The sequence below is a fragment of the Chiloscyllium punctatum genome, chromosome 6, assembly GCF_047496795.1.
Source record: "Chiloscyllium punctatum isolate Juve2018m chromosome 6, sChiPun1.3, whole genome shotgun sequence".
Lineage (NCBI taxonomy): Eukaryota > Metazoa > Chordata > Chondrichthyes > Orectolobiformes > Hemiscylliidae > Chiloscyllium > Chiloscyllium punctatum.
This window is the reverse complement of record NC_092744.1, coordinates 76,545,882-76,559,535: the sequence shown is the minus strand read 5'-3', so window position 1 is coordinate 76,559,535 and position 13,654 is coordinate 76,545,882. Positions and strand designations below refer to the sequence as shown.

General features: G+C 42.0%; 1 protein-coding gene across 1 annotated transcript in view; it reads right to left on the bottom strand.

The window, feature by feature from the left end:
• Positions 1–5,736: 5,736 nt before the first annotated feature.
• Positions 5,737–13,654, bottom strand: part of LOC140478439 (uncharacterized) — a 119,161-nt gene continuing 111,243 nt past the window's right edge. The window contains exons 29-32 of the mRNA XM_072571703.1: positions 11,162–11,226; positions 10,149–10,333; positions 7,971–8,163; positions 5,737–5,991 (exon numbers count right to left, since the gene is read on the bottom strand). Coding sequence (XP_072427804.1) covers positions 5,957–5,991; positions 7,971–8,163; positions 10,149–10,333; positions 11,162–11,226 — 478 coding nt within the window. The 3' untranslated portion in view covers positions 5,737–5,956. The remainder of the gene's footprint in view (positions 5,992–7,970; positions 8,164–10,148; positions 10,334–11,161; positions 11,227–13,654) is intronic.

Genomic DNA, 13,654 nt, shown 5'->3' with positions numbered 1-13,654 from the left:
GAGAATTTCTTTTTTACTCAGAGGGTCGGGTACTTTTGATAACTCGACCACAAAGGGCTATGGAAGTTTAATCTTTGAGCATGTTTAGGGTTGAGATTGATTGATAGATTTCTGATTCCCAGTGGTGTACTTTATCAAACTATCCACAATTTCATTGACTTTCAGGAATGCAAATTATTCCATTAAGTTTTCTCACCCTTAGCTCAGTGAGGGCCTCTACCTTGGTGCTAATTCCAAAGGAATTACAAGTACTAGAAATTCCAGCTAGCAGAGACTCAAGTTCCAAAGAGTTTGGATTGTGCCATTGAATCCTGGGATGACCTGTGATCATAAATTCATAGGGTGTGATAAGTGTGAGGAAGCCTGATGAAGATTCAGAAAGGCCATATAGTCATAGGTCTTCATGCTCATGATGTTTCTGAAGATATGAATGACAGAAATCCAACATTGCTAGCTGTCTACCTACTCCAGGTCCTACTGAAAAAACAAGAAGGTGATTTTAGTGTCTCAGGTGCTGTTAACAATGTCCATTCAAAGTCTCCACAAAAATGGTGAGAAGAGAATTTCATTTCAAGTGAGTATTTGTTATTGTACTAATCCTTATTGTTCTAGATCACCCTCCAGAATAAACATCTTATCTACATCTATCCTTTCAATGTCTCTAAGTACTTTTTTAACTTTTAACAAGATCACCTCTCATTCTTTGAACTCTAGAGGACACAGTCCCAGTTTTCCCAGTCTTTCTTCATAGGGCAGTCCCGCCATCCCGAGAACAAGTTGAGTGAGCCTTCCTGGACTTCCTCTATGGCAATAATGTCTTTCCTGAGGTAAAGAGACCAAAACTGTACCCGATACTCCAGGTGCAATCGAAACAATTTCTGATACAACTGAACCAAGGCTTCACTATTGCTGTATTTTTGCTATAGAATATCATAGCTCCTGGATCCCTACTTAGGAATGGCAAGATTCTTCTTTCCCTCTCACATCCTCTGGCACTATTGCATCGAATGACTGATTCAATGACGACGCTTTATCTAAACTAACTTGCTAACTCTGTGTGTCACTCCCAGTGTTGAGTGCTAGGAGTGCATGGGGCAATCTGGGAAATATCTAGTGTGTTCAGAGGCTCCCATTCGCTATTATCACTGGGCCTTCTTGTAATGCTTGAATGGCCACTCCTTCTTCACAGGTAAAAATAATCATCTACAGATTATTGTCGCCATTCCCTCACCCCTCTCAAACATATATGGCTTGAAATTGTCTCCATTACACCAACTTCTATCAGCAAAGAGAATCTGGGTCTCTTCTTGGAGAAGGTTGAAGGAAGATTTGCAAGTGATATTAAATTATGAGGGATCTAGACAGAGTAGACAGAGAGAAGCTGTACAGAGAGAACCAGAAAGCAAAGATTTAACGTAGGTGACAAAAGAGTTAATGGTTATCAGGGCAATGTGACCTTGGAGCCTCAGCCAAGTCAGTCATGATCTTATTGAATGGGGAAACAGACTCGAGGGTTGAATGAGGTAAAAACAATGACTGCAGATGCTGGAAACCAGATTCTGGATTAGTGGTGCCCCTCAAATAGTCTTATTCACCCAACTTTTTCTCTGAGCCCTGCAATGTTTTTATCTTCAGACGTTTACGTAGCACCCTTTTGAAAGGCGTGATTGAGTCTGCCTCCTCTACACTCTCAAGACGGTGAATTCAAAATCCTAAAGTCACTTGTTGTTCAAAAGGTGATTACTTCTGTCATCTTTGTTGCATACGAAAATATGATTAGGAACAAAACTAGGTCATTCAACCCTCGATTCTGGATTAGTGGTGCTGGAAGAGCACAGCAGTTCAGGCAGCATCCAAGGAGCAGTGAAATCGAGGTTTCAGGCTAAAGCCCTTCATCAGGAATAAAGGCAGAGCCTGAAGCGTGGAGAGATAAGCTAGAGGGGGTGGGGGTGGGGAGAAAGTAGCATAGAGTACAATAGGTGAGTGGGGGAAGGGATGAAGGAGATAGGTCAGGAAGGAGAAGGTGGAGTGGATAGGTGGAAAAGGAGATAGGCAGGTAGGACAAGTCCGGACAAGTCATGGGGACAGTGCTGAGCTGGAAGTTTGGAACTAGGGTGAGGTGGGGGAAGGGGAAATGAGGAAACTGTTGAAGTCCACATTGATGCCCTGGGGTTAAAGTGTTCCGAGGCAGAAGATGAGGCGTTCTTCCTCCAGGCGTCTGGTGGTGAGGGAGCAGCGGTGAAGGAGGCCCAGGACCTGCATGTCCTCAGCAGAGTGGGAGGGGGAGTTGAAATGTTGGGCCACGGGGCAGTGTGGTTGATTGGTGAGGGTGTCCCGGAGATGTTCCCTAAAGTGCTCTGCTAGGAGACGCCCAGTCTCCCCAATGTAGAGGAGACCGCATCGGGAGCAACGGATGCAATAAATGATATTAGTGGATGTGCAGGTAAAACTTTGATGGATGTGGAAGGCTCCTTTAGGGCCTTGGATAGAGGTGAGGGAGGAGGTACGGGCACAGGTTTTACAGTTCCTGCGGTGGCAGGGGAAAGTGCCAGAATGGGAGGGTGGGTCGTGGGGGGTGTGGACCTGACCAGGTAGTCACGGAGGGAACGGTCTTTGCAGAAGGCGGAAAGGGGTGGGGAGGGAAATATATCCCTGGTGGTGGGGTCTTTTTGGAGGTGACAGAAATGTCGGTGGATGATTTGGTTTATGCGAAGGTTGGTAGGGTGGAAGGTGAGCACCAGGGGCGTTCTATCCTTGTTACGAGGACCCTTTTGCCCATCTCCAACACACTGCACCCACCTTCCGAGGACTCCTTCGCCCACCTCCAACACACTGCATCCACCTGGACACCCCGCGCTGGCCTATTACCTGCCTTCGACCTCTTCATTTCCAACTGCCTCCGGGACATTAACCGCCTCAACCTGTCTACCCCCCTCCCCCACTCCAACCTCTCACCCTCACAACGCGCAGCCCTCCAATCCCTCTGCTCCAATCCCAACCTCACCATCAAGCCAGCGGATAAAGGGGGCGCAGTGGTAGTCTGGCGCACTGACCTCTACACCGCTGAAGCCAAACGTCAACTCAAGGACACCTCTTCCTTCTGCCCCCTCGACCATGATCCCACCCCCCATCACCAAACCATCATCTCCCAGACCATACAGAACCCTGGCCTCCCTGACCTATCACCTTCATCCCTTCCCCCACTCACCCATTGTACTCTATGCTACTTTCTCCCCAACCCCACCCTCCTCTAACTTATCTCTCCACGCTTCAGGCTCTGCCTTTATTCCTGATGAAGGGCTTTTGCCTGAAACGTCGATTTCGCTGCTCCTTGGATGCTGCCTGAACTGCTGTGCTCTTCCAGCACCACTAATCCAGAATTGAGGGTTGAATGACCTAGTTTTGTTCCTAATCATATTTTCGTATGCAACAAAGATGACAGAAGTAATCACCTTTTGAACAACAAGTGACTTTAGGATTTTGAATTCACCGTCTGAGAGTGTGGAGGAGGCAGACTCAATCACGCCTTTCAAAAAGGTGCTACTTAAACGTCTGAAGATAAAAACGTTGCAGGGCTCAGAGAAAAAGTTGAGTGAATAAGACTATTTGAGGGGCACCTACAGAGGGCTGCCATGGACACTGCAGACTGAATGTCCTTTTGCTGTCCAACCAATCTAAGATTTTATGGTCAATTCAGAAGGGATCTACCTCAGTGCCAGGTGCTCCAACGTTACCACCCCTTACTTCCTGAGCTGAATTAATGTGCAATATTTCCAAGGCTTCAGCTTCTTGCATCGTCACGTGTAAATGTTTGGTTGCCCTTTGTCGAAAACCCTCAAAGTTTTGCATTGTGGACAATCATCTCTCATATTAGGTGCTATTTACCTAATTTAGTGGTGTTGCATGGTGGCTCAACGGTTAGCACTGCTGCCTCATAGCACCAGGGGCCTGAGTTCAATTCCAGCCTTTGGTGACTGAGGGTGTGGAGTTTGCCTATTCCCCCAAGCCTGTGTCTGTGTGGGTTTCCTCCCACCTTCCAAAGATGTGCAGGTTTTGTGAATTGGCCATGTTAAATTGCTCATTATGTTTAGGGATGTGTAAGTTAGGTGTATCGGTCGGGGTAAATATAGGGTAGGGGGAAATGGGTCTGGGTGGGTTAGTCTTCAGAGGCTCATGTGGACTTGTTGGGCTGAAGGGCTTGTTTGCACACTAAATGGATTCTAAAACAAAAAAAGACTCTCACCTTTAGAAGTGCAAGAATGGCACTTCAATTGGCACTCTTAATGTGAGGGCATTAAAGAAAGCATAGGATCCACCAAAGTGGATGAGGAAATAAAGTTTTCTTCAGCAGTTGGAACGGTTCTTCCTGGGAAACAGAAGGACTAAAGACTTGTTGGTGAAATGTAAAATTGAGAGGGGTCTGGACAGAGTGGATAGGAGAAATTTCCTATTGGTGAAAGGTTTAAGAGTCAGAGGGCATAGATTTAGGGTAATTGTCAAATGAAGCAATGGTGAAATGAGAATTTTGTTCAGGTTATGAGTGGCTAGGATCTGGGTTGCAATGCCTAAAATCTCAATTAAGGTATTTTCTTACACCCCATGTCCAACTCTTCCTTTCCTTGACCCCTCTGTCTGGATTTCTGAGAAGGTTATTAACAAATACACACTACAGGCCAAAATAAAAATCAAAATACATGAATACTGAAGAAACAGAAAGTTCTGGGAGAAGCTCAGAGGGTCTGGCAGCAACTGTGCCGAGGAAACAGAGTCAGCTCTAAAAGTCAATAGATTCAAACATGAACTGTGTTTCCCTCCACAGATTCTGCTAACCGGCTGGGTTTCTCAATCAGCCCGCCAATCGCCACAGCTATGTTGGCTAATCTCTATACCTGCACCCCCCAATAAGGATTCTATTCCATTCTCCTAGTTTCTCCATCTCTGTCTTTGCTTGCTATGACCTTCCACGCTATCAATTCTAATCTGTCTTTCATTTTCCTTCACCAGTTGAGTTATTTTTCGAAGAAAGGTGGAAGAGTTAGCATTCACCCTCTGGTAGGTCAGTAAGCTACACGAGGCAAGAGCAGGGAGGGTCTTGTCTTCATGGAATGATTAGAGCTCAGAAGATCATTTGCCTTGTTGACTCTGCACCCACTCTGCAACAGCAGGTTCACTCACCCACCTTTTCCCTGTAGCCTTTTGTTTTGGTTTTTTTCCAAGCACTTATCTACTCCTGTCTGAAAACCCTTACTGAATCTGCCTTCATTCAACTCAACTCATCCTTTCCAGATTGTAACCATGCACTGCATGAAATAAATTTTCCTTGTGTCACTATTAGACCTTAAATTAATGCTGTCTATTTCCAGACCCTTCCATCAAATAGAAGTGCTGCTATTTTACCTATTTATCTCTGTGTAGACACCTTTTCATTTGAATATCTCGATTAAATCTCCCCATAATCTTCCCTCCTCTAAGGAGAGCAAGTTTCTGCCATTCTCCCGATGACTTGGAAAAGAGTAATCAGGACTTAGAACACAGAGCTTCATGATGGATTACTCAAAATAAGAAGCAAACTAAAATAAGAAATGCAATTGTATTAACCTCTTGGAGTTGAGAGTTGGCAGGAGTAAGAAATCTAACTGGAAGGAACTATGTAAAAGTGAAATAATTGTATCATTGGTGAATTAATGAACAAGTCAAAGTAAAGTTGCTGTATAAAAATAGCCGAGAAAGTCTGAATTATTACCATGGATATTTTATTTTGTGTTATAGGGTTAGAATCAACTAATTTTCAATAGCAGCGTAGCTCATCATTATCTATAGTAAATCTGTTACATACAGAAAACTATTCAAGCAAGCATTACATGAACATCATTGCAGTTGGACAGGCATCAATGGAAAGAATGAAGAAATTCCTGGTCATCGTTGGAAAGTCCTCCCAAAGTCATCACTATGGGCTTCAGCAGGTTTTAAAGGAACAAGCTTCCAGAAGCTCTGAAATAGGGAAGAACAGATGCTTAGAATGATGCTGTAAAGGTCCTCACTGTAAATGTCCCCTGTAGCAATGGAGCGCTTATGTTTATGCAGTTTCTTTTGTAAGTGTTTGTGTTCTTATAGGTGAAGGAGATTACGAGTGAGAAACATAGCAATTACATTTCAAACACCCAGTGTCACCTTTCTAGCATAAGTAGTCACAAAATAGATCTTTGATACCATCCCAACCCAGTAAGTGCATTGGCCACCAAGGCTGTCTGGCTGAAGTTTTGCCTGGTTTGAAATCACAATTTTGCATTGTTCCAACACCACTCAGCCCCAGAATTCGAGCAACAGTTCAAAAATCAGCAGTGCACATTTTATGATTTCCCAACCAACTGAATCACAACCTCTCTGATGCTATTTTGTAAATAGAATATGCTTTTACTGAGATCTAAGCCATTACGAATGAGGTTGAGACTGTGACCCTGTAATTCACCCCATTAGTACAGGGCAGATTTGGACACTTCTGGCATTAAGATTTAAAGTAACGCATAATCCAATTTCCTCCTTATTTTCCCCCATGGATGATTAATGAACTGTAAATTACAGATATAAAAGATTGATAGCATGAAAACAGGCCCTTCAGCCCAACTTTTCCTTGCCGCCCAGTTTTCACAATTTAAACTAGTCCCATTTTTCGTGTGCTTGATCCAATAGAGTTATAGAGGTTATGTTATTAAAAATTGTTTTCAATCAAGGAAGATCTGGCTTGCAATCATAACTTTCTTTCTTTGGGAATTTGTTGAGCATCACCACAGCTAACATGTTGTCCACATCTGCAAAGCTGAAAAGTTGGAGCAGCCAAGAAAGCACAATCAACTAAAAACCAAAAGAGAAAATGCTGGAAAATCTCAGCAGGTCTGGCAACATCTGTAAGGAGAGAAAAGAACTGACGTTTCAAGTCTAACTGACCCTTTGTCAAAGCCCTTTGACAAAGGGTCAGTTAGATTCAAAACACCAGCTCTTTTCTCTCCTTACAGATGCTGCCAGACCTCCTGAGATTTTCCAGCATTTTCTCTTTTGGAAGCACAATCAAGACTGGGCTTTGAACATAAGAGATGTTGGCCAACGTCAACTCAATGAGGCAAGAGCCAGATTCTGGTTCAGGAGACTAGAGAATAATGTGACAATTGCACAAAAAGGACAAGTTTGGAAACTTCACAACTGGAGCAGTAATTCGAGTTCTGACAGAAAAATCTCTAGTAACCTCATCAAAATCAACATAGAATTTGTACACCTTTACCATGTGTGGTCTTTCTGCTGAAGACTGTGATGCCTGGCTGAACTCCAATATCCAGCGATGTCAGATGACTGAACTATCCTACATTTCCAGATCTCAGCTATTCAGATCTATAATGGTATGACAGGCATGAGTGGAGGTGCAGGTGTTGGACTGGGCTGGACAAAGTAAAAACCACACAATGCCAGGTTATAGATCAACAAGTTTATTTGGAAGCACTAGCTTTCGGAGTGCTGTTCCTTTATCTAGGAAGGATAAAGGAGCAGCTCTCCGAAAGCTAGTGCTTCCAAATAAACCCGTTGGACTATAACCTGGTGTTGTGTGGTTTTTTTAAATAGGAAAGGCTGCATTAAATGAAGCTCCAAAGATCCTGGGATCTAAGTAAGTGGGTCCCTTACCCTCAATATCCATGAATATAGATTGGGCCACTGACAATTGAATGAACCACATCACAAACAGAAATGTTCAACTGTGATCTTACTTTTGTTGCTATTGCAGTTCAGCTCAAAGATTGATGGAAAGCAGCCTACATTAAACAGTGCAGGCAAGCTTCCTTACCAATTCTCTCATAGTATAGCATAGCCTGAAAAAAATTATTCTGAACCCATTCATCCGTGCTTTACATTCCCAATAAAAATCCAACATTCTGAAGTAAGGAAGCCATGTTTAGTGAAGTCTATAACTCAATAATAATTACCAAGGGGTTCACAGGACTGGAGTCCTTCCATTATACTGATGTAACTGTCACCCAGGTACGTTTTGTAATCACTATCTGGGACTTCAATGAGGCATTGAGTGGAGTCTTTAAATAGGAGATCCTTCCCAGAAAACTTTGTTGAATCAAACATGGAGAAGTTCTTTTCCTCAGATCCACCACGACCATGTTTCAACTAGAATTTAAAGCAAACCTGTTAATGATGGTGACCGCAAACACATTGCAATTGTCTGGAATGTGAACTATATGAGGGACCTGCCACTAGCAAAACATTGTTTAGCTCTTCAAGCTTGCTGCACCTTAAAACCATATCATAGCAGATCTGTACCTCAAATCATTTCACTGCTGTGAATTAAAAATTTATCAATCTCAGTTTTAAAAGCTCCAATTTTTCCAATAACAATGCTGACATTAACTTATGTCTAATACACACTGATACACTTAGAGCATCTCAGCCTGAATTTTTTTTGATCTGTCAGCAACCCCTGTCTTTAATAATTCTCTCTTGTGAAATGGGAAAACCAACAAGGCTGGTGGTTTCTTCTTAATCTTTCATGGTGTGTGGCTATTTCTGACAACATTTATCATCCACCTTGAAATGAAATGTTTGCTCAGAAGTGACCACACTTCTATGGGACAGGAGTCACATTCAATGAATCATTTGATGTATTTTAACCACTCCATTCGCCATAAAACTGTACTTCATTGTTTAGCAGAAATTTATCAACCTCCACCTTAAACATATGCAAAGATTAAGCCCTCTTTGTTAGAGAATTCCATTGGTTTACAATCCTCTGAACGATAATATTTCTCCTCACATGGGACGTAATTAATGTCTCCCTTATGTTTAAATTATGCTGCTTTGTTCTTGTAATGATTGGAGCCAGCTGGATCCTGTTGACTACAATGTCCTTGATTGGGGTTGTTAACCTGGGATAATCAGGAAAGCCCTGGCTGACTGATATAACCAGGAGGTAGGGGGACTGACTCTGAGCTGGCTGGTCACAGCCAGTTTACTGTGCACAACTAAATAAATGGGTGCCTCAGTGATGAAATATTGGTCTAAAGGAAAAAGAAAATACAAACAGGAGGTTAGAGTTCCCTGTCACAGCCAGTGTATGTTGCTTTCTGTGTTTTTTTATTGTTTCACTGACTGGTGATAGCCTGTGTGTTAGTCTTTTCTCTTTTCACTTTGAGAAAAGGACAATGCTGATTTTTTTTTTTGTTTTTGGCAGGGTTTAGCCCTTGCACTCTGGCTTTCTTTCTTTGGAATGGGTTTTTACTATCTTGGTGTTTGGACTGAGCCCCTGTGAGAAAATGTACCTTTTCAGTTTGTGTGTGTGTGTGTGTATAGATTAAACCACCAGCAATCACTTCTCTCTCTCCAATGAGAAAGGTGTCCTATGTTCCTCTGGGATTATGGCAACTCCAAATTTATCATTAATTTTTCTATCCAGACTTCTGAGGGGAACTTTATCAAAAGCCTTCTGAAAGTCTAAGTATGCCACAACCACCATCTCTTCTTCTTTATCAATTTTGTTAGCAACATGTTAAAACAAGCTAGTCAAACACAATTTCCCATTCACAAATTTACACCTCCTATCCCCAGTTAGATCATTATCTTCCAAGTGTGTATTTATCTGTAGTTCTGCTTTCACTCTTGTTCCATTCTTAAATAGCTTGGGGTGCAGAACACATGTTCCATTCCAATTCACTGAAATCCTTCTGAACCTATAGACTTTAGGAAGGTAATCACCAATCCATTGACTAACTCTACAGCTACCTCTTTCAACACTCTGGGATGAAGACCATCAGATCCAGGGATAGTATCTACATTCAGCCCCACTCATTTCACCACTTCTTACAAACACTAAATTTCTATCAACACCCCATTCACCCTAGCCACTTGGATTTCTAATTCTGGAGATTTCTTGAGTTATCCTTGTTGAAAACAGACATAAAGCAACCATTTAACTTCTCTGCCATTTCTCTGTTTCCCATTATAAATTCTCCTGACTCTAGTTGTAATGGAGCCACGTTAATTTTAATCAAACATTGATTTTTTATGCAACCATCGAAGCTTTCCAGTCTGTTTTTATGTCTGTTGTTTTTTTCAAAATCCCATCAGCATTTCCTAAAACTGACCAATAAAATACTCACCTGCTCAGTCTTCAACAGTTGGAGAACTTTTGCTCTCTTATCTGATCGTGTCATAACAGCATGTGATGGGGCATCAGCCAAATGGCAGTTCATAAACTGATCAATTGGGGCTGTAGTACCATCTTTACACAAGAGGTGATAATCAGAAGATTTCAGATTCTGATTCCAGTTAAGCTTTCCATTACCTACAAGTGAAAAGAATTCCAATAGTTACCCACTAACACCATCTCCTGAATTTTCCTATCAAGCCCTTTGTGAGAGGTTTCAAAGATGTTTTTGGAGAAATGCAAATGTCTTACATATACCGCATTCCAATTTCCTATCTAATTGGCCCATTCTTCCAGGAAATATTATTAAATCTGATAAAACACAACTGAATAAAATATTGATGTTGTTAGTTGGGCATGCAGTTCTAAATCCTCACTGAATTACAGGAAGGAATTATACCCTTCATTATCTGTGTGGTGTTCCTGGGCACTGAATCCTCATCAAATGATCCAGGGGTGAAGGTACAAGTCATCGCATCTCTAGTGTCCTTCTGCCATCAAGGGTACGTGCTCGTCAGTTACTTATCTAACTTATTTCTGTTCATTATTTCAGAGCCAATAATTTTATACAGTGAGCTATCAATGATTGTTTGATATCCTCCTGCATTCTTGCCACTATTAAAATTGTAGAAATGTTTTGTGTCTCCTTTATGTCTTTGTTCTTCATAACTAATCTCCCTCATTTATTCAGGAAGGATGATACCCTATAATGATCCTTTTACCTTTTGAATACTTCTAAATGCCCCGATTATTTCCTTTCATATTAATTGTTAGCCTTGGCATGTATTCACTTTCAGCCCTTCAATTTCTCTGTCTCTCAGTCTCCAAATCACAATTGTTTGATTAAACTCTGTCAGGCATTCATGCTGCAGGTAAAATCTGTTATGACACCTTAAGCCACGAGTGTGCGTGAGATCCATTTAATTCACTCACTCACAATGAAAAGTTTCCAAGAATATTACGTACCGTCAGTGTTCTCCGACACCGTGGTATGTTTAACAAATGCAACATCACCTACTTCCACAAGGCACCTGGAGGAGATTGGGATGAAATTATTCAGATATCAGAATTTCAAGGAGACTGCATTCAATGCTTCCCTTCCCCAATTTTCACTCTTCCTCTTTAATACAGGCTGACTCCAATTCATACAATGCAGCCCTCTGGTATCCTACCTGTGTGGCCCTTCATAAAATATAATTAGACAGTGAGTGGACAAGTTTATCCTAGCTCACCAGGTAAGAAACACATATACTCATCCAATGTTCCGTGTTGGCTTCAATGGAGAACAACACTGTTTGGTTTGGCAAACTTACATTGCACCCAATCCCATCAGTCTCCTCAGCAGAAAGCTTGGTTAAAATTCCTCTCTGTAATGGCAGCAGGCAGTTTGATCCTGCTAAATATTATGTCCAAGTTGAATCCTATCAATAACCTTAATCACATCCACATTTTCCGGCAGCAGGCACTTATCTGTCAGATTGCTTTCCCTCTACATTGTACTAAGCTTTTTCACCAAGCCAGCATTCAGCTGTGTGCTAAAGTTCTACTGCCTATGCATCCACTATGATCTGCTTTTATCTTTGTTCCACCATAGTATTTGGCAGCTCACTCCAAATTAATAACTAACAAGTCATCCTTTTGCACCCAGATCGCTGAGTTGAAGGTTGTGAGTTCAAAACCCACTCTGGAAGTCTGGGCACAAAAACCAGGTTGTTGCTTCAGTCCCAAACGAGTTCAGCACTGTCAGAGGTGTTGTTGTTCAAAGATGACATTCAATCAAGGGCTCTTCTTGTTCCCAGTAATGGCAGGTGTAAATGAGTCAAAAAGTGTGGTGCTGGAGAAGCACAACTGGTCAGGCAGCAACCAAGGAGCAAGAGAGTCGACATCACGAGCATTAGCTCTTCATCTGGAATGGGATAAAGAGTTAATGCTCAAAACATTGACTCTCCTGCTCCTCGGATGCTGCCTGACCAGCTGTGCGTTTCCAACACCATACTTTTTGACTCCGATGTCCAGCATCTGCAGTCCTCACTTTCTCTGCAAGCATAAATAATCAATGCAAAGAGGGGTTGTGGTTTTGTACTCTCTTCCACAAATGATATTTTAATGCGATATCACTTAATGTGATTTGGAAAAAATGTTTGAGACCCTAATGGAATTGGGGATCAAGCATATTAATTAAGGGCTAATTGAGTGCAGCTAATGTGGGGAGTTAATAATCCATGGGGTTCATCGCAATTGACTGCCCCTTTTCAGCAGCTATGTTCGTGCTGGGTGAAGTTGGAGAGGGAGCATGCAGCGTCCACTGATACACTCAATGCCTTTAGGAAGAGGTGGGCAGCTCAGGGGGCATCTCCCCTTCCAACTCCATTTTGATTTAGCCCTGCTCCCTACATCTCCCTCACCCTCAATGGTCTGCATTGTCCTTAATAGGTTTTGCAAGTAAACAAACCAACTGAAGAACTGGTGGTGGTAACCTACCAGTAGTTGAAAATATACCATGGGTGATTTCGTGATGGGGTGTATAACAGCACTTCTGAATATGTGAAAATACTTGGTGTGATGGGGTGGGTGGCGACCTCTAGTAGCACGGTGTAATAACCCTATCTCTGAGCCAGGAGGTCTGAGTTCAATATGGTGCATAATAACATCTCTGAACTGTTTGATGTAGATAAAATGGGTGTGATTTTATGGAATGCCATTAACCGAAATAAAGCTCTCGCTAAAAGTGTGGAGTTGGACTCTGTTCAAAACATTTACAGTATATATTCGAGTAATAGTCCATCTCATGTAAACGTCGACCCCTATTTTTGGCCAAATAATCTGGAATTTTCCATACATCTCACGTAAAAGTCAACTCTAGTTCTTCACAGCTAACAGATCAACATTTGAGTCAGTGTGCCGTGATCATGTCCAGCTCCAGCCTTTCAGTCTGCCAGTCATTCCACTCCACTCCCGGTCTTCCAGTCCACTGGCTGTTGAGTTCCACTCTGGGTTTTCAGTATTACCATCAATCATTCTTTTCTCCCTTCATTCATTTAGTGATCAGTTGGGCTTCTGCTAATGATATGGTATGAATTTTGACAGGCATAAATTTCAGCCACTCAAAAGTAGTATTCATGTAATCGTCGACTCTGTAAATTTAACCTTAAAAAGTAGTCAAAAAAATTGACTATTACTCGAGTATGTATGGTATCTTCTGGTGTACAAGTTAATGTTGGATCAAATTATCATTTTTAAACCAGGATTGAGGGACTTCTATAACTGAGGTTTAAAGAAAACTGCAGTTGTTGTGAAATCTCAACTTCAAATAGAATGAGCAGGTCAGGCAACATCTGTGGAGACAGAAACATTTAACTTTTCAAGTTGATGCCTTTTCAACAGAAAAAGGAAATAGGGCAACAATGGCAGGGTTTTGGAATTTAGTCATCGATGAGACAAAATCTCAGTGTATGGCAG